Here is a 21,586-nt window from a genome sequence, read left to right on the forward strand (position 1 = left end):
CAGGAGGGGATAACATTATCACATGACGTGATTATGATGGTGGTCATAGTTTCGTATATACACAACGAAGAAAAAAAGTAAGCTACACAAAGTCCTGTACACAAATCAAAACTAGAAATGAAGTACATAGAAGGAAGAGAGAAAAAAATGGATGGATGGGGAAAAAGATGGCCAGCAGAACAGTACATGTAATCGTTACGTCTAAATTTCAAGGGGTCTTGATTTTGTTCTGTATACGTGTTTGTGTTTGAGGTATAGCTCTAGAGAATAATAAGTTATCGTCCTACAGTCAGGGAGACATCATGCACTTGTGGTTTGTGAAAAGGAGCCATCTCCTCCACAGTAGACAACACCTACAGAGGGAGGGGAGAGGGGGTCAGTAGTGAAGGTATAGGAGATATAATTAATGCACACACACAGGCCCATGCAATTGACACAAGCTTTGATTGACATCAGAGGATGTTGTACAAAGGGCAGAATTAAGAAGACAACAGGCAAGTGTTAATTGTAATCTAATAGTGAAGTGGGCAGTAACGGGATATATTATATGCAGGGTGTAGTTATATAGAAACTTGACCAGAGATATATATTCAGGGGTAATTAGCTTAGATATATACAGGAGGGCTATAATTATCCATTGCCAGTCTGATACACATGCATGCACAGCCAAAATGAAAGCAAATTTGTTCTGCTGCTATAGCTACTAGTGTATAGATATGAACAACAGCATGTGACTTTTCTTTCAAGTAACAGTTTATGTTGGCAGATTTATCTAGTGAGAAATTGCAGCAAAGAAATTTGTTCTGCTGCTATAGCTACTAGTGTAGATATGAACAACAGCATGTGACTTTTCTTTCAAGTAACAGTTTATGTTGGCAGACTTTATCCAGTGAGAAATTGCAGCAAAGAAAACACAAAACAAGCAGATACATTGAAAGCTTATTTGTCTATACACGCTGAACATCAGAGCAGTCTAAACCCAACAAAGCACAAAAAAAACAATCACAATAAAAGATAACAACTAGAGCAAGACATGCAGACTCTATAAGGTTGACGCATGAAGAAATAAGAACATACTCACCCAAGTCTACAAACAAACATGCATCAGGTCCTATCCATTCTATAAGCTCCATCTATCTATAAGCTCTGCAGCATGTTTGATGTTAAACTGGAGTCCTTTCTGTTGCTTGGAAGTGATTCTGAGGTTCGCATTTAAAGAACACAACTGCATGCATGTATACATAAGATCACCAAACCGTATACTGCTGTACAGATGGAACTCAAATTGGAGGTAAACCTACTATCACATGCATGAAGCTTTAATACAAAGAACTGTAAACCAACCTATTACATGTACATGCATGCACTTTACAAAAAACTGCACCGCTGTACTACACACTATAGAAAAATCACAATGCCATTAAGTAGTATGAGCTCAGTGTGTACACTACTGCAAGGGATGGGGTGCATAGCAACAACAAATGTTTGCAAAAATAAATACAGAGAACCCACTATACTCTGCACACACATACACAGCGCTACACTAGAGTCCACTATATATTGTACCTAATGAGGGGGCACCATCTGCTGTGGGACTGCTGCTCAGCGTGGGGCTACCCGCTTCGTCCCCTTTACCCCCTCGCTTGTCTTTGGCTCGTCTGTTCTGGAACCACACTTGAACCACACGGACCTCCAGTCCCGTCTCATTGGCCAGTTGTTCCCGTACAGCGCGGGATGGCTTTGGGCTCACAGAATAGGCAGCCTTGAGGGTGTCCAGCTGCTTGGAAGTGATAGTCGTACGAGGCCTCTTCTGGTTGCCATCTGGAGAGGAGAAAGGTGACAGCAAGGGTCTGTTATAGTACATGTGATCATAGTTATAAAGCATGAATTAAGAGGTAAAATTTCTATCTCTCTAAGTCACTCTCCATTGTGTTGGAGCTGACTATATAAATGATAAATGTTAATTTGTCATTTCCTAGTTATTCAAGACCAGTGCATGTATTATGATTCACTACATAAAGTCATGCATGGATACTGCTATACGGCCTATTACAGTATAATTATGCATTGGCTGTATTTACAGGGTGCACATTATCAGCATGTGAACTGGAGGGAATTACACAGCACCCAGTGAGACAAAATTCTCCACAACTAAGAATGACTTTTCAAGACAGACACAGCGCCACACAACACAGTAGTGCTTTCTCAACTATGGTCTATACACCAGCGGTCAATAGTAGCCCTTCAATGCACTGTATACATGGGTGATAGGATTGTCACAGGATCTGAAACCCCAAAAAACTATCTCTGAACCTATATGCGGTTGTCAGGGAGCCTGATTATGAAGTTATTCTAAGGGAACATTAGTGCCTTTGATTTGGGTATCAAGTACAGATTAAGCTGATTAATCAAAGGCAAGAGTGACTACAGCAGACATTAGTGTTGTGGTTGTTTTTCCCATAATAGAAACTATGTCTACCAATTTATAGCAGGCCAACCAGATAAAAGGGTTCCACAGAAATTTTAGCCACTGTCAAACCAGCGAAAATTCATTTAACTACCAAGAGATTTCCTTTAACAGTAATATACACACAAAGCTGATCATACAAACCCCCACCCCAAGACCCCCCCCTAAACTACAATTCCTCCCTCCTCTCCCCAAATATACCCTCCCTAGCCACAGTTGACAAAGCTCCTGAACTAAAGAATTTATCACATTTCTGAACCACTTAGCATGAAAAGGAGTGAATCCCTTCACTCAGCATCCCCCTGGTAACTCTATAGTGTGCCACATTCATCCCTTTAGCCACCAACTACAATGTACATGCAAACTAAATTAATCATCTATGTGCTACAGTAACATTTCAGGCACACTAGGACCACCCCTCCTAACTTTTTGCTTATGAACAAAGAAATTATCACTTGTACATAAAAATGCGTGAGAATGGATGCATGCACACGTAGAAGCTGCTGCTAACACCTTGTCTTCCTGCAACTCAACACATGCAGTTAGCCTGCTGTCACAAAGGATATCATGTCAAACATTCTAGGCAGCAAAGTACTAATTAGAAAGGCTTGCTTAGAAGTGCAGGTTCACAATAGAAATGCATGGTCATATAATGTAGTTACTCCTGGATACTACAGCACACCCGCTGCCAGGGTAGGCACTAGAGGCAAACAATATTAGCGTGCACAAATACAGTCCCTAGGTAAAGCTACAAGAGAGGGTAGCCAAGAGAGACTAGCCAAATTGAACCTGGCAGACATTTTGAGCTAGTGCAGACATCTGAGGTATTGCCCTGCCCTGTATGGAGATATTATAGAATGTGAAAGGCAATGCCAGGGAAGGGCTCACACTTGGTTGATAATCCATTTGTGTTGAGTACTCTATTCACCAATGCACACACACCCAACCATTAGAAAAGAATGGAGACCACAAAATCTCATAAACACTATTTCTAGCGGCCAGGCCAGCACAGCAAAACTTCCTACACATGCCACCACTGTGGGAAAGGTCAGTCTATATAACCGCCCAACTGGAAGGTCACTCCATTCACTCACTAGCTATTCATGGCTACACATCAAAGGGTTATCTCACTCTAATTCAAAGGTGTAATGAGTAGGTGAAGCTTGATACAACCACCATACAACCACAGCTGGCGCAGGCACACAGTGTGTGAGATTTTGATTTTTGGGGCATGAAGAAACACACTAATCACTGTTACTTGCAAAGAAAGTAAGAGACTAACAGCTATAGTGAAGGAGCCCACCTTATTAACCAGGGACAATCTTACATAACTGAATGCTTACTCATTTGATGAAAACTCACATAGAAAAAAAAATGCACAGATGACCAAACTATCCCCCTACAACTACTGATACAGAGCTAATGTTTTGTGGTAGTCCACTTGGAACTGTATTGATTAACACAATAAATTATCATAACCCTCAGTTTTATAACTATGTTGTAGAGCTGCAACGTGTGCACTCACCTTTTGCTCTTGCAGCTTCATAGTCGGCTTTACACACGAGCTTTTTGTCGTCCATGAGGTAGAACTCATCGCCAGTGGAGAGCTGCCGTGAGCAGATGAAGCAGGCAAAGCACTGGAGGTGATATACGTTCTCTTGGGCTCTTCGCACAACTTGAGTGGGAGGGATGGGCTGATTACAACCTGCACACCGGGTGCCAAATCGTCTGTAGGGGGGTTGGAAAATGTGAGGGGTATAGGTAGGTATGGGGGGTTAAAATGTGAGGGGTTAGTGAATGGGGGTAGCTGTGTGGGGGTACAAATCTTGAGTGAGTTTGGGGGGTGTTAAAATATGAGGGGCAGGGGCAGTGGTAGCTGGTAAGTGATAAGGTTACACAAGACACGCAAGGGGGAGAGAAAAACTTGCACTATCATTGCTTGCTACCCACAAAACAACATCAAAGGAACTATATTCAATTAAACACATTCTCCAATTATCATAACACCTTTTTGTTACATAACACAGTACATTGTACCTCCAAACAAGGGAAGCCAGCCTCAAGTTGCTACCCAACACTAAGAGCAAATCTCCTAGTCTTCCTTATGCCTTGGTACCCAACACTAAGAACAAATCTCCTAGTCTTCCTTCTGCCTTGCTACCCAACACTAAGAGCAAATCTCCTAGTCTTTCTTATGCCTTGCTACCCAACACTAAGAGCAAATCTCCTAGTCTTCCTTCTGCCTTGCTACCCAACACTAAGAGCAAATCTCCTAGTCTTCCTTATGTCTTCCTTATGCCTTGGTACCCAACACTAAGAGCAAATCTCCTAGTCTTCCTTATGCCTTGGTACCCAACGCTAAGAGCAAATCTCCTAGTCTTCCTTATGCCTTCCTTATGCTTTGGTACCCAATACTAAGAGCAAATCTCCTAGTCTTCCTTATGCCTTCCTTATGCTAAGAACACCCTAGCATAAATTGGGTTTCAAGTAAAGCTTTGAAGTGCCTGAGGCCACAAGGAAGCAAACCAAGTAATACCACACAACACATATTCCAGCTATATAGTAACACAGGTGGTGCACTGAAACCTATAGGGTACAAAGGGCAACAATCCTGAATAATTGACCTCTATAGGGGACAACAATATTATTATAGCTCCCAGGCTCTAACACATCAAACCCATTAGGAGCAGGCTATTACATAATCAGCTAAGTGGAGATACACCCCTTATATCAACTAGGTTAACTAGGTGCCTACAGTAGCAATTCAATTTGCAGCCTGGCATATTTCAGAGGGTCCTAGTGATTCTAGTCTGAGAGATTTTACTAGCATAGAGGCCACAAAAAGGACCACAAAAACCTAGTACTGCTTTAAACGGATAAATGTGGTTGGAGCAGGGCTATACAAGTAGGTCATAGGTCATAACTATTTGCGCTACCTAGTATTATTGGGTGTTACATTCCAACAGGTTTTCTAGTCAACCACAGCAGAGGTCATTATCAACATGACAAAAGAATATTAACAGCCAGCGCAGCTTCAACAAAATGTGCCTTCAGTGGGCCTGGTCTTAAGATAATTATACCTCACAGCATACAAGCAGCAAATAAACACACTGTTGAGGACACAAAGACTAAGAGTTCACTTATGTACCTTAACACAAAATAACACACCTGAATTAATAGTGCGCGGCGCACGCGTGTGTGTGTGTGTGTAGTTACACAAAATGCAGGGCATTTGGGAATTGGTCTATTATTTAAAACAAGCCATTTAAGTATAATAGGGAATGACCTAAATAAAAAAATGTAATTATCCCTTGTCTAAGGAAATGTCATATCCACAACGTAGCATGTGCTTTTCAACTTGAGCGAATTGAAACATACACAAAGAGATATCTTAGTGCCAACATTAGGATGCATCAGGATAAACAAAGTAAGGCCTCCTCCCACAAAACAAGGTTCGCTTCCGGTAAAAGGTTCCTAAAGTTCCTACAATGTACGCCTAAAACACAGTATAAATACATACTTATATAACCATTGACATAATTTATTATAAGCCATCTATAATTATTCTGTATACTGACACTGTAACACATCAACAGTTACAGTATATATTATCTATAAAATCAGAGTTTTCTCAAGAGATGGGAAATACCAACAAGTCACGTTTGAACATCTCTTGGGACTCTTGGGGCCACCGATTACAGCCGTGCAACATGCACACAAGTATGGGGGAGGGACCACCATTCATACATGAGGTAACCTTACAATATGAAAATGATCTAGCTACTATTATGGATGATGCGCAAAATGAAAGGTAAACAACACTTGCAATACAGACTAGACAAAAAAGCTGACCTACACAGGGTGTCATACAGGGGGGGAAGGGGGATATCCCCCCCTAGCTCCAATCCCCCCCCCCCTTCAAGTACTAGCTGTATAACTGAGTGTCCATAGCTGGGTATTGAAATAACAGTTGACCTTTTTTTAGCAACATTTTCTGGTTTATTTTCTCACTTTTCACCCTTCTACTTCAAAATCCTGTATGATACCCTACTTCACGTGAACTAAAGTGTTGGTAAACTAGCTCTCCCAAGTTGAGTTAGCCAGTGTGTGCAGTACAGCGTTATTTCAGTTTACCGTGTATGCTTGATCAGAGGCCGCTCTCAAATAGTAGCCTCAGTGAACTTTGACTCTAGCATTTCTGCACGTGGCAGCGAGAAAAATTATTAATACTAGCAGCTAGCTGCATGTACGTAGCTAATAGGTACAGGTAGCAACTTGTTAGTGCTTCACAAAGAATTTCTCATGGCAGAGTTCAAGTTTATGCAGATGAAAATAATTTTTGATGACAAACTAAAGGTATTAAATTAGCTGGAGCTCACAGTGGCCTCTCAGGAATTGTAGCCTCCTCTTCCAGCAAAATGAAACATTTAGTAGCTGCGGCTCCTGATCAAGCATATACGGTATCTAGCTCTCTCAAGTTGAACTAGCCAGTGTTTGCAGTGCAGTATTACTTCAGTTATAATCAAAATGACGGCTTAGGTAATACTATCAACTTGGCTGTACACGTAAGTCCAAAGCATAATAATTACATATTTATAAAATTGCTAGAGACACTACAATTTTAGCCTAGCATACATACAACACCATAACTGGCTATTATTTACATATAACATTTAATAGTGAAACCAAAATAATAATACAAGAAAAAAATGTCCCCAAGCTTTAACGAGTCTACTGTACGTAAGTACCAACTTTGCCTGACCTTGAGAAGTCTGCCTTACAGAAGACCTCGCCATCACGGGAGTAGCATTTGTCTGTGAGCAGCATGTCGCAGTCCACACAGCGAAGACATTTAGAGTGCCACGGCTTGTCAAGAACTTTAAGGATGAATCTGTCGACTATTGGGTGATGACAACCAGCACAGCAGGGGATGTTGCCGCTATCTGTGTGAGGGGAGGGGGCGGATTTGTGAGGGTGTGGGAATAGTGAAGGTGTGTGGAAAGGAACTTCAATGCGTGTGCAGATTGTGTGTGTGTGTGTGTGGCTGGGTTTTTTGAATAGAGACAATTATCTGATCAACATTTTTAAAGAGATTGAGTAGGTGGTCCCCACTCAGGATAAAAGAGAGGTAAGTTTATCTATGGCAGACCCCACTCATCACACAAATAATGCTTAACATTAGTTTGATGTTTTAACAAGATGGAATTGAAAAACATAGCCAATTTAGTCAGCATGCCTAGAAATACAAATCTGATGGGACCCGAAAATAAGCATCACTAAAAAAGGCAAAAGAGAGGGCTTTTGAAACTATACAACCGTGGCCTCAATTAGTCCAACTATTCCGCTAGCATTCACACCTTCAACCTGTTAATTCCCCACATTACTCATCACACCTGGCTAGAGATAAGCAGCAGCGGGCAGTCAAAGAGACAGAATAATGGAAGAGTAATATACTAGGTGAGTAGACTCACATACTACAAACAAACCAACATACTATATTAGAGCTGGAGTAATGGGGGACATGGACCTTTACTAGCAGAATATGAGATGAAGCATGGGTGGTCTCTATTGGGAACCATCAAAAACTATAAAAAAAAATTCATGTCAGAACAGATATGAATTTGGTCATTGGATCTAGCTATAGTCACTAGTATCTGTCAGATCTATAAAAACAGGAGATATGAATTTCCGCGTCTTTGAAGATATGCATTGCAAGAATAGTAAGATATAAATTTGGCTTCAACAGGTGGACACTACTATGGTAGGGGCATATCCAAACACAAAACCAGAAAAAAATAACAACTGGATTAGCGTGTTCTTTTGATGTCTACAATATGACCAATTTATAAAACCACAATTTGTATAACATTGTATCTCTTGAGCTTAGACCTACACATGCAGCCCATAAATGTGGGATGACCCATGCAGCTATTACAATGTATACCATTGTGCAAGCTATTATTACGCTTTTAGTCTCAGTAAATAAAATCATAGCAGAGCAACACAAACCACTATATAGTACGCCCCCACAGAATTATAATAAATGAATTTCAAAGAACAGTTGGATGCAGTCACTAATCCTGTTTAACTACTTCCTGGCAGCATAGATCACCAGACACAAACCTGCCCCAGGCTAGACAGGACCAATAAATAATTTAATATCTAGGGTTGCTGCTGGATGACCAATTATGTAATAGTTATAGGCTGAGTCCAAGGTCTCCATGGGGTTTTGAGAAAGAAGGCCTGAGGCTGTAGGAAGGCCTGAGGCTGTAGGAAGGCCTGAGGCTGTAGGAAGGCCTGAGGCTGTAGCAGAGCATAGGAGGGTGCTACTAAGGGCCTAAAGGTAAATAAAGAAATGCAATCCTACATACAATAGCCAGCAGCTAGTCACATGATATTGACACTATGGATGGACATACACAAGCAGTAAATATTTTTGTGCACCAGAACATGGCTACTGCACAGTACACACCATCCTTAAACTTACTCGCTCCCGAGTGATGGTCTGGTTGCTGCTCCTGGATGGTGTTGAAGGAAAAGTCTTGAGATATTACCTGCTGGGGGTCTAGGGGGGACTGTTGCGTGGGCGTCTGTACGAGGGACAGACCCCCCACCTGGTTGGATACCTGCGAGGGGGCGGGTATAAGCGTTAGCCCCTGCGGCTGGTTGTGAGGAGCTTGTACTTGAAGAGTTAATCCTCCAGACGATTGAACTGGTGATTGTATGAGGGTGATGCCTTGAGAGGGGGTGGGGTACGACCCTGAACCAAACTCCATTACACCTGGCCGTGCATGCGTGTGTGGGGGAGAGAGGTAAGGGCAATGGAACAAATAAGGAAGTAAAATTGAAATATTGATTATAGAGTGATGAAGGGAAAGACAATACAGAGTTGGACTCCATAACAATAACTATAAAACAAAGAGTACCAATGCATATGGTGGTGGTGACATTACTAGTAGCCTTCTGACACAATTGATATTTAGTTTATTAGGGTGCATGACCACAAGTGTATGATAAGGTGCACCATGTTCCAGACAACTGAGCGCTAAATACAGTCTCAAAGAATTGATAAGAACAGATGCTCAAACCTCTCTTATTGGGGTGTGTAAGGCGCCAGGTAGAGATAAAACCTACTCTAGGCCACATCTATGGGCCACAGGCAGAGGTGTTGATTGCCCAGGCTGCCACCTATGGCCGCTAAAGCCAAGGTGTAAATTGGCGAGACAGTCACAGCTATAGAAGCATTAATAAGGACGCTAGCTACAGGCTGAAAAATGCATTTAACACATCTAACGTTCACTAGATCATTTTACAAGTGTCTTCAGGTCCCAATCAACCACTATACAGACATTATACAACAGCTACTGACACACAACATACCCTATACTGATTCTCAGGACCTACAAACAGCTCTTGTCTCTGCACTGCACTAGCTCTTCCAAATTCTTTTCACTCAACTGAGCCCCTAAACAAATTGGTGAATTTTAATTTTCTCCGCTTGTTTGAAACTAGATCTAGAATGCCTGATGAATTCACGCCTCCCAATTAATATGCTATAAGAGCAGCGAGGGTTGGGTCTCAATGTAGATTCACTGAACACGAAAAACTGGGGGTTACAAGCTGATCAATTTTAATGATAGGGGCAGGGGGCGGAAAATAGTTTCCGGGATTTCTTTTCATGTCTCAGAAGTTACAAATTTCTCATGTTATACACAATAGCCCTAGCTACAAGCAAAATACATGATATCTCTTTGCAGAAACTTTGCAATGTATTATTGCCACGAGTTCAAATGCATTGCCTACAGTTAAGTGGTTGTATATATAGATCTATATATCTACACAGATTTATACTGTTATATACAAGCCAGTTATATCTCTTGTTGGAGCTAGCTATAATAAAATTCCAGGCAGCCAGGCCCGCCTACTATCAGTAGTGGTACAAAGTATGTAATAATCTCAGCTTGAAAAACCACCCTTATTAGCTAGTAAAATTCCTGTCAAATTCTATCCTAATGCAACCAAACGTGCAGTCTACATACCTCCTCGAATGGTCTCCTGCAGAATTAGACTTCACAAACTAGTATGTTCTAAGAGCTCTCTGATCTTCAGTGGTATTGATTTATAAGAGCCGGGGCCTCTGCTAATTCACTCTCAATCGACTCAATCAATCCTGTTCAGTAAGTTTTACAAGGCGGTCACCACGCCCCCCTCTTAGTCAAGCAGGAAGCAGCATGGACTAAGCTAAGAGGCAGCTGCCTTGTTGATAGTACCCTCGGCCTCAAAGAGATGCTTTGTACAGTAATGGAGTCCTGCTACACCCTGGAATTGAAGTGTTTTGCAAGCTACAGCACTTGGATACGGTGAATTATGTAATGCATGCTGTCTGAGTCTCCATTGATATTACATTGTACAGTACATTATTAAATTTTATAATACTGCCAGTCTTGCAATTATTTTTCAACATGTAATAATTATGTCCAAATGTGTGTGTCTTGTGGAAGAGGCATTACTTCCATTCTCTAAATGCAACCGTTGTTATCCCTCAATAGTCGTTACGTCATGTAGAGATGATATCACCAAATGTTTATATCTATTCTGAATTTCTGCCGGCTCTCTGTATTTTCCTGCTCATTGAACTCTGCTGGGTGAACTCAGCACTAATCAATAACCTCTTGGTGAGTTCATGTGTTTATGGTTCCTGTACATATCATTTTCTGTGTGTAAGGTACTCAATATGATATCTCTGTGTAGGTCAGACCTTACTCTCAGGTGAACATGATTGCATGAACATGGGTACCCCGGTTACTATACAAGGTTCTAGGCTCACAGGTTACTACAAGAACCTATACCTCCCTATAATGATAAATTTAAGTGGTAAATTATTTATTGGGGCTATAGGTCACTGGCTTTGTATAATGAAATTCCATGGTTGTTAGTCTGCCTCTGTGAGAAAGAAATCCTCTCCCATTCAGATATAGTCTTTGATGGTGATTAATCCAATATCCACTGATCCTAATGTAATATTCAAACCCACCTTCCCATTATTGCGCTGGGTCATCCTTCTAATGTGGTCATGTGGTCTTGTCCTAGATAGATAGCTAGGCATGTGACTAGCCAGGGGAGCGGATAATTATGGCATATGGGATATGGTGGAACTGACCTCTTCAAGCTATTGGGTTTTTGCAGTGTTTTTACTGTACGCCCACTCACTGGAGCATTTTAATTCTGCTGAAATACCTGTTTTTAACTAGCTACCTATGTGACTATCTTCTTAGAAACCATGGCCTAGGAGGTATACAAATGTATACCTTTCTTAGTGAGTGTGTTGGGTTTTCTTGGGAAATGTCATTAGGAAGTTAAAACCCTGTGATCTGTGGATCTGTGACACATATCGCGTGTACAGGTTGAGTTGTCCTACTATTTTATACTCTGGAATAGCAGCTACTTGTATACTATTGTGTTGTATAGATAGGCTTAAAGCTAGGATGATGTGTGGGATGTCATTTTAGGGTGAATATTTCACAGAAACATTTATATCAGAAATTCCACTGGATATTGATTATGCAATGATTGTGTATGTAGTAATCTGTTTCCCATAGGAATCATCAGTAAGATCATTTGGGTGGATTAAAAATACCGTTTTTGAGGTACACCACAAGCCTCCAATGTTCAAGTGCAGTCTTCATTTAATTTATAAGGCCATCAGCCCCCCCCCCCCCTCATTAATGTAATGGCCTGCCGCCCTAGCCTCTCTAGCTTAATTGTACATAGAGGGATAGTACAAAAAGCCAGCTCCTTTGTTACTGCATTAATTTTTGTGATTTTGCAGCACAAACAATTTCTATGAGTTCTACTATAACACTGTTTTCTGGCCACAATTTGTCTGGGTCAGATATCACTAGGCCTTGATGTTATCAGTGAACATATCTTAGCAAATAAATTACGCTGCTTACTCAAGCCACATCCTTCCTCACCTAATCCGTTCATTTGTCTCCTCTTGTTCTTCTTCAACAACAATACAAACTTAGCCACTTGCTTGAATACTAAAATTGGGCTCCCCCCAGTAGAAGTACATCAATTACTAAGATGCCCCCAATCTTGAAATTCCAATCATTCTATTTCCCCTTTGTTCTTGTGCATAGCCAACAGTGCTCTGTAAACATTCTTTGAATTGGCATACTATCAAATTTGCATTGTGAGTATTTAGCTGTGTGTACTAATATTTCTTACTTGCGGTGTTTCACTACCAATTTTTCGTTTATTTTTATCTCATGATCCACACAGGTTTCTGGTCACGCATGCGCACAATATATACTTACTGGACTATGACTGCATGAGAGATAGACTTGCAGAGTTTAGTGATACAGGCAGAGGATGCTTCTAAAGGAGCTAAAGAGCTTATTTCCTAGAGTGTGTTGGGTGTCATTCAATACAACAACAACTGCATTGTACATCTATGATGCCTAGCTCCACAGCATATAGGTAGAAGCGCTTTTTAACAAGGAATCCAATGGTATATGAAACTTTAAATTTCAGTGAAGTATGACAAAGTTATGAAACTTTATGAAGGTCAAACTCAACACAAATAGACTGCCGAATTTAGTAGTTGGGGTTGAATTATAGCTACATATAATATTTCCATGTACATTCTGGCGCTATCTCTAGGAAACCAGTTGAAACTGGCTTAGAAGGCTTAAGCTAGGAAAGGCTGGGAAAGTATGTGTCTGGTGTGTGGAATTTTTTTAGTCTGGATCATGACATAATTATATAGATCATCACAGCATGATAATGTTGCTAAGCTAGCTAGTTGCCACAGGTGATTGAGTGATTGGGTTGAGGTAACTAGGCAAGATCCTGTTTGTACAAAGCTATCCCACTAGGGGCTGATCTCATGAAGCCAAAATTGGGGGTTTCAGCTGGACTAGTTGGGGGCATATAGAGGTTCTTTCTTTGTTGTAGTTTAATATAAGTATCCTGAACGCTAGCCATGGAAACATGTGGTTGCTATGGTAACGTGAGATCATTGTGTCCTAAGTTGTACCTTATGTAAGTCTCTCATTGCTACAATGTTTTGCGAGCATCAAACATTGCGATTTTAATGCCTTCTCAACAATAATGACGCCAAAACCTATTATCGGTACTTGATGGATATGTACACACTTTCTGCTGATTTGGCTCGATCGCTACACTCGCAAATTACACGTATGGAATTAGAATGCTATTTTTCTGTCCAATTTCAGCAATTATTGTTGGATAAGTCAGATAACCACCATGTGCTTGCCACTACATTCGTATGTTGTCAAGGGACCTTCTCTAATAATATATATACCAATAATAAGAAAATGTGGATTTAAAGGCATAATTATACCATATAGCGCGACATTTTCAAGGGGCTTAATTTTCGCTGTTTTCGAGGGTTAGCAATTCTACACGAAAATTGTTCTAATTATATGCTGTAACGTGCAATTAAAGATTAAAGGCATGACCTGGGAATGCTTCAGGTAAGCAGTCAACCCGCGAAATTTATTCAATTAGGGCCATTCCACAAAATTTAAATGCCTCGAAAATTTCGCACTATACGGTAGTACAGTGGAACCTCTGCTAACAACCACCTCCGAATAAAGGCCAGTAGCTATAAATGGCCAGGCACCCAGGTCCCAAATGAACAGTTTGTGTACAAAACAACCTCTCAACAAAGGCCACCTCTGTATAAAGGCCAAAACATTGTTCCCCAAAGGTGTCCGTTATAGAGGGGTTCCACTGTACATATTCATTTATGAGTTAGCGTATTACTAGAATATTTTGCCAAACATTTGCTAACTTTGCAAGCGTTGATCACTTTGCAAAAGTAAAGTTGGGTTTCATCTAGTGGGGGGGGGGGCACCCTCCCCCCAAAATGTTGTAGAATATGATATCATCACATTAGTACTGTCTATGATGTGCAATATGTAAACTAGATCTACTGTGATGCTTAGCATGTAATATGGGTGTGGTCAACAAATGTGGGAGTGGCTAAACATTTTGCGACGTGCATCAACACCCCCCCCCCCCCCCCCAAAACCTTTAATCCTAAATGAAACCTTGCTAGTACTGGTGATAACACACAATCCTTGCCAGATGCAATAGTTAGATTGCAAATTTCTGCTGACTTGGCTCCAGCGACGTATTCTAGTAATATGGTGTATAGCACTTTGATTTAAAAAAATCGAATGATTTATATTCGCCCCCCTCTCTGGCAGCATTTTACGTAGAGGGAAACATTTTTCTTCGAAAAAAATTCCCTCTGCTAGCTATTAAATTCCCATGTAGTCCAAACACCTTCTTTTCCATTGAGTTGATCGTTGTGTTATAGTAGCCAATGTTCTATAACTAGTATTCTCATGGCAACCCAAATACTAAACGTATAATTATACTGGTTGTTAGGTGTTAGAATGATGGTGACTTTCAAATCATTAAGTCGTAACATGGCTGTTGAATAACAATTAGGTGATCTTCTCAGATCTTTTGTAGCTTAGTACGTTTGTAGGAAACTGCCTGCGTGATTATATCTCTCCATTCTGTGCTATGTGTTGCTGGGACCTTCACATTGCTAATCAGTAATCTAATAAAGTGCACTCCCTGTTATTTATTGTACAGACCATATGCTAATTGGTTAATTAGATTAGCGATGCAGGTGTGAGAGAAATTGCAGCCAGTGGTAGATATTTGACTCTCCACGTACCCCTGCAATAATTACCGAATACGTGTCAATATAATCATTACGTCATTTCCAACAATTCATAAGTTACAGCTTTAAAGTTAATTTCTGTCACCTGTATGTACGTAATGCCCCTCCCCTCGTTTGTGGTCACGTAACGTTGTAAGTTCACCGAGTACCTCTGGTTAGTACCACTCGTAATTGCTCTAGAGCTATATAGCTATATAATTTATTAGACTCACAGGAAGCGATGACTTGTGTGCTAGCTAGTATATTCGTCAGCATAACTATAACCTTGTCTAGAGCTTGTGTCTTCTCACCCGTCGCCATTACCGTAGGTGGTCCTATTAGTGACTAGCTATCTCTCTCAGCACAAACTACATCCTGGTCTCTGTCAAATGAGTGCAACTGTTGTTTCCTTGAGTCCACTCATCAACTAAGTTATAACTATGTAACTCTGTACAAGTAAACTTTATATTGCTAGCTAGCTCGATCTTTTACATCTTACGTCGGAGATAGATAGCTCTACCTTTTGCCGGAAGTAATTGAAGATGTCTATCTTTGGCTGGTTTTCCTTTTCTTGGCGGGTTATGTGGTGAGGTACTGAGGTCGAGTACAATGCTTGTGGTGGTACTCCATGGTACTCTTGCCATAATCAGATTATCTATCATGGGATGCTCTTAGTTAATATCTGGGCATATTCTTCACAACGTAGTCTATAAACCCATTGTCTTGTGTTGTATTGTGTGTTGGTGCTATAAACCCATTGTCTTGTGTTGTATTGTGTGTTGGTGCTATAAACCCATTGTCTTGTGTTGTATTGTGTGTTGGTGCTATAAACCCATTGTCTTGTGTTGTATTGTGTGTTGGTGTCGAGCTTGTGTGCCACGCTATGTCTTGATAAATGGGGTTAGAATTTCTTAGCAGTTTTAGTAAAATGTGTGTACACAGCGTAGGAAATAGAACTGCACCCGCCAGTGGACATGCTGTGGTTTTAAGTATATTTAGTCTATTGCTGTTTGTGGTTGCTAATTTCCATTATCCGGTAATTGTGGGTGTAATTAGTACCCAGGGGTTCAGTTCTTAAAGCCCCCCAGACACTCACAAAATTCCCCTTCCCCCCATTTCACAATGTATTGGATACTGTAACAGCTGTAAACATGTCACTGGTGATGTTTGGTGGCTTGTCCCTGAACTTACAGTAGGAAAGCTGTGGTCACTATAATAGTGAATGTTGTGTATGTGACAGGAGGGACACAATCGCTTCCCTTTGCAGCATTTAATTGCATCTCTTTCCTGCAGCCACTACCAAGTGTCAGTTATTACAAGCACCAGGCTAATTCATTGGAGGAGACACTGCAAGTACACGCTACGTGAGTTCTCATACATGTTAGTTCAAAATTCCTGAGCTTAACTCGACCTGTTACCTTTAATTAAGTGTACTTAAGTGCACTCTCTGATGTGTTGTTATACAAGCCTACGATTAATTTCCTATAGCCGCACTAATTCCACAGGCCATTTGATTCTTACCACAGAATCATCATAACTGTCCTAATCTAGCGGATCAGTTTTCATAGATGAAACAGATAGTGTTATGTGTATCATGTAACAAGTGGGGGGGGGGGAGAGAAGGGTTGTATAAACTAATTGGAGATAAGATAAGGTTGTCATTGTTACGTATAGTTGTTTGTGTCCGCCACAGGCGATGAAGAATGTTCTAATTATGTGCTCGTCATTTCAACCTCCCTGACATCTGTTTGTAGGTATGTCACCTATTGAACTGTGAATACCTCTTGTGTATGCTATGCACCGATAATTGGTACGTCATAATTTGGTTGCCTGGAGGATGATTTATTGCCCTGGGGTAGAGCCCTCTTTATCTGAAGAATGCATACTTTAAAAGACCTTCTAAACACCAGGTATTGTGTGGGGACCCTTATATTTGTACGTTTGATTGTGAGCGGAAATAATATTTGGTAAAGGGTAGTGTTAAGTACAATTGAATTATGAATAGCTGTTACGTATAGAACTAAAGTGAACTAGTGTGTATCTATGTGCTCACCCACTAACCACACCCACTCCCCCTGCGCAGCACGCAAGTACCCGTAGGAGAGAGCCTTGCAGTAAAGAACCATACAGTGCCTACTACAGTCAAGGGCCGTTGCTTAGAGACAAATATACATACGTACGTACAAAGCAAATCTGACTAAAACTTACTTTACGAACAATTTAATTTTCGAGTACTTTATGTTTGGGAGTGGGTGTGTGATAATTTTTGTGTGATATTTGTTTGTTACAGGCAATGCTGACACACGTAAAATACACAATAACATAATGCTTAATTGGATTAATTGGCAGTCTCTGCTCGTGGACAGTGTGTTAAGCCAAGGGTGTGGTATGTACATGTATACACAAGCTAGTCAATTCATTTACCGAGTAGCCAACATTTGTTCGACTAGAGAGTTCTCGCTATTAGTGCTTGAGGGGCGTGGCATTTGGTGTGGCGGTAACGGGTTCCTCTCTGTTTCTTCGTCCAATTTACAATACGATCCCACTCGACTTTCGGCCGCAAAGTGGCCAGGTGTGAGTTCGTTGTTGACGTGCACCTGTACTTGTACGTGAGGTAGGTAGAGTTGCTGGTTGGGTTTGAAAGTAGAGCAGTTTAAAGTCGGTGTATGTGTCGACATTGGTCTCAAGCTGCCCTTGCTAAACCATAGACCAAGCTTACTACTGCGTCGATCTAAACTGTCTGTATAATTCTTCGCCGATTTGTGCCTTATAACGACGTCAGTTCTATTCACAATACTCATTTGGTGACCACTGATGCTTGAATGCGACGAGCCACTGCTATTGGTCCGTTCGAGGTTACATAATGACACTCTCTCGCTGTCCCGTCTTCTCCTCCTTACTTTCTTTCTTCGCTGCCTCCCTCTTAGACAGAGCATGTACAACAGTAGTGTGATGATCACTAGGCAGAGGGTAGCCCCCACACTAGCTATGATTATGATATAGAATAATGGTAGCAGTAGTTCCTTTTCTTGAGCTGCTGTAGTTGTGACGTCCGTTGTAAAAATGGCTACTGTAGGGGGCATTGTTGATACGTTAGCAAACGACGATACTAGGGTTATACTTGTTACTGATAGTGTTGTTGATACAGTTAATGGCGTTGTTGTAGTGTTCATAGGTTCTTGTGAGATTAACTTTGTTTGATAAGTAGACAATCCTTGAGGCGTACTTGTATCACTCGTGTACACTGATGTTGGTCTTATTACCATAGTGGAGTTCATGGTAGCCTTGCCCAAAGGTGCTTGAGATGTAGCTTTAGTTACTGATAAATCTACCGAACTCCGTGTAATTGTTCCTGTGGTAGACACTGTATTATAAGAAGAAGTCTCACTTGGGTTCCTCGTGAAGCCTTGTGTGTTTTCAGCTGTACTAGCCTTTGATGTTGGAGTCATAGTAGTCACAGGGCTAACATCTGTGCATGTACTATATGTAGTAACAGTAGCTGTATTGTATGTCTGTGTGTAAAATAAGCATTAAACACTCATGCAGGTATTATTTTATTGAACTGGCTATGTTTTGTGTAACTCACTGTGTTCTGTCCTTGAGCATATTGGATACTTAGTAGCACAGCCACAAACAAGTGTGTTCTTGGCATTACGACAGCTATTGACTAACGACTTGGATTGTTCACTATTATACATGTAGTTGTTCTATTGATGTCGCTAGCTGCATAGTAGTGAAAGTAACTCTCCGTAGATAGATCAACTAACTAGACATGTGTTTGTGTGACAAAGTAAACAATAACGACACGAGCACACATAAACTGATGGTTGACAATATCTGTGAATTGCAGCAACAGGTTTACACATTAGAGAGATAGTGCAGTACGTCTTTTGTCTTTGTGTGTCGTAGTGTAAAGCTAAACCATTCTCTAAATGTTTGGAGAATGGTATGGCACAAACAATTGTTTCTGAAGTGAAAGTGAAAGTTTACGTCTATTTTGTATACATTAGTAATACATTCGTAGATTGTTGTACAATTGGGACTAGAGTCGGCTCTGTAACAAGAGTTCTGGTGATCAAAATTCAACGCTTTTATGATTTTCTGAAAGCTTATAAGGAGCTTATCAGATGGTATGCTCAATTCTCAAATTTGGAACGGGCCACAATTTCCCATTTTCGGAAATGACCATATAACCCATGGTATTTTATTATATAACCCATGGTATTTTATTATATAACCCATGGTATTTTATTATATAACCCATGGTATTTTATTATATAACCCATGGTATTTTATTATATAACCCATGGTATTTTATTAGACTTGAAATACATCTTAACGAGCTCATTCTAAGTTTTCATGAATTATCGTTTGTACCAACGGAACAAAGTTATGGCCGTTCAAAGATGCTTTATTGAACGCTGGGTATATTTGGGCATAATTTATTGCATAATAATGGGGGCCGGTACACTACCTGAGTGCATATACTTTAGCTATGTATAATTTATGTTGAAACAGCTACTAATGGACACAGTGTGTGTTCAAGGCGTGTACACATGTGGGTTGAATAAACATACAGGTTTAAGAAAGCACACACGCACTTATTAACGAAAAGTACCTGCACTCACTCACAATCACTGAGTAAGAGTTCGTTAAGAAATGGATATTATTGTAGTCAGTGCTGTCGCAGTTGGGGTAGTGCTAACTCTAATTCTACTAGTTACTATTGCTATTGCTGTTGTCCTGGCAATGTACAACCATCGGCAGAAGAATTCCTTCGATATAGTCCAAAGAGAAGATTTTCCACTCAGCTATGGTGTTATGAGAGATGGTACAAATGAGTATGATGATGCAACTTCGATAATGAATAAGATGCATGAAGAGAAAGACCGGGAATCCAATGTGGAAGTGGAAAATGAATTCTGTATCAAGAACATGTCAACTGGACAGAGCCATACGAGCGGTTACGAAGATGCAAGTACTGAGCTAACTTCCACATTCCAAGTGAATGTCTCCCTGGAAACTGAAGAGCCTCCAGTCATTGATAAAACAACAGCCAGCCCTGTGAAATCGCTCAAATCGAAACCCCTCGCCCCTCCAAAACCTTGCAAACCACCCCCCACAACTGATGAGAGTCACGTTTATGTTAATAGTGCTTCAGTCATTGATAAAACAACAGCCAGCCCTGAGAAATCGCTCAAATGGAAACCCCCTGCCCCTCCAAAACCATGCAAACCACCCCCCACAACTGATGACAGTCACATTTATGTTAATAGCGCTCCAGTTATTGATAAAACAACAGCCAGCCCTGAGAAATCGCTCAAATCGAAACCCCCTGCCCCTCCAAAACCATGCAAACCATCCCCCACGACTGATGAGAGTCACATTTATGTTAATAGCGAAGCAATGCACACAGTCGTGCAAAACAGTCCCAAACGACCTCCCAAACCCCCCAAACCACCCAAACCATCCAAACCCAGTGCAGCTGTCTTACACTGAAAGTAAAACTGCAGAAACGAACATTAAATTACTGATGACTCTAAATGTGTTACTATATAGTTTTACGTGTTACTGTACTATCTCTGTTTATGTGATGGTTTCAACTTTTATTTTCATAACGTGCCTGTTCACCTAATACTTAATACACCTGAAACTGCCTGTATGTGTGTAGTGCACTGTATGTATTCCACCTACACATGCAGACTAATGGCTACCTTTGAAGAAAGCTTCCAACTATATAAGGTCATACTAACAAACCCAGAAAGGAAGTACTACATATGTGTGGGTTAGACTTTGACAGTACTAGTGCAATAACAAGTGAGGTACAGCTAACAAGGTACAGGTAAGTTGAGTTTGCTTTAGTTTTCAGTTGGTATTTGGTTGCTATGTATACAGCAACAGTCATGTGTGGTGTATAACAGCTGTAATTAAGTAGAGAGAGAGAGAGTGTGTGTGTGTGTGTGTGTGTGTGTGTGTGTGTGTGTGTGTGTGTGTGTGTGTGTGTGTGTGTGTGTGTGTGTGTGTGTGTGTGTGTGTGTGTGTGTGTGTGTGTGTGTGTGTGTGTGTGTGTGTGTGTGTGTGTGTGTGTGTGTGTGTGTGTGTGTGTGTGTGTGTGTGTGTGTGTGTGTGTGTGTGTGTGTGTGTGTGTGTGTGTGTGTGTGTGTGTGTGTGTGTGTGTGTGTGTGTGTGTGTGTGTGTGTGTGTGTGTGTGTGTGTGTGTGTGTGTGTGTGTGTGTGTGTGTGTGTGTGTGTGTGTGTGTGTGTGTGTGTGTGTGTGTGTGTGTGTGTGTGTGTGTGTGTGTGTGTGTGTGTGTGTGTGTGTGTGTGTGTGTGTGTGTGTGTGTGTGTGTGTGTGTGTGTGTGTGTGTGTGTGTGTGTGTGTGTGTGTGTGTGTGTGTGTGTGTGTGTGTGTG

The 21,586-nt window shown here is 40.9% G+C and overlaps 2 protein-coding genes and 1 long non-coding RNA gene across 8 annotated transcripts in view; 1 reads left to right on the plus strand and 2 right to left on the minus strand.

Annotated features, from left to right (window-relative positions):
- Window positions 1-12,583, minus strand: LOC135343326 (LIM/homeobox protein Lhx3-like). Its single transcript, XM_064540335.1, has 6 exons — window positions 12,442-12,583; window positions 8,955-9,248; window positions 7,230-7,410; window positions 3,993-4,195; window positions 1,567-1,821; window positions 1-353 (listed from the first exon to the last, which is right to left on the minus strand). Exons 1-6 carry the CDS (start codon window positions 12,452-12,454, stop codon window positions 301-303), a joined length of 999 nt encoding a protein of 332 aa, XP_064396405.1. The 5' UTR covers window positions 12,455-12,583; the 3' UTR covers window positions 1-300.
- LOC135343330 (uncharacterized) overlaps window positions 5,794-21,586 on the plus strand; it is a 26,348-nt gene continuing 10,555 nt past the window's right edge. The window contains exons 1-6 of one of the 6 annotated variants that reach the window (XR_010397131.1): window positions 5,794-5,919; window positions 6,092-10,827; window positions 11,017-11,142; window positions 16,467-16,537; window positions 16,848-16,927; window positions 17,257-21,015. This is a non-coding gene — a long non-coding RNA (uncharacterized LOC135343330). The remainder of the gene's footprint in view (window positions 5,920-6,091; window positions 10,828-11,016; window positions 11,143-16,466; window positions 16,538-16,847; window positions 16,928-17,256; window positions 21,016-21,586) is intronic. The other 5 variants (XR_010397129.1, XR_010397126.1, XR_010397127.1 and 2 more) reach the window with 5 other exon arrangements.
- Window positions 17,594-18,901, minus strand: LOC135343324 (uncharacterized). Its single transcript, XM_064540333.1, has 2 exons — window positions 18,760-18,901; window positions 17,594-18,685 (listed from the first exon to the last, which is right to left on the minus strand). Exons 1-2 carry the CDS (start codon window positions 18,823-18,825, stop codon window positions 17,594-17,596), a joined length of 1,158 nt encoding a protein of 385 aa, XP_064396403.1. The 5' UTR covers window positions 18,826-18,901.

The sequence above is a fragment of the Halichondria panicea genome, chromosome 10 (genome assembly GCF_963675165.1).
Source record: "Halichondria panicea chromosome 10, odHalPani1.1, whole genome shotgun sequence".
Classification (NCBI taxonomy): Eukaryota; Metazoa; Porifera; class Demospongiae; order Suberitida; family Halichondriidae; genus Halichondria; species Halichondria panicea.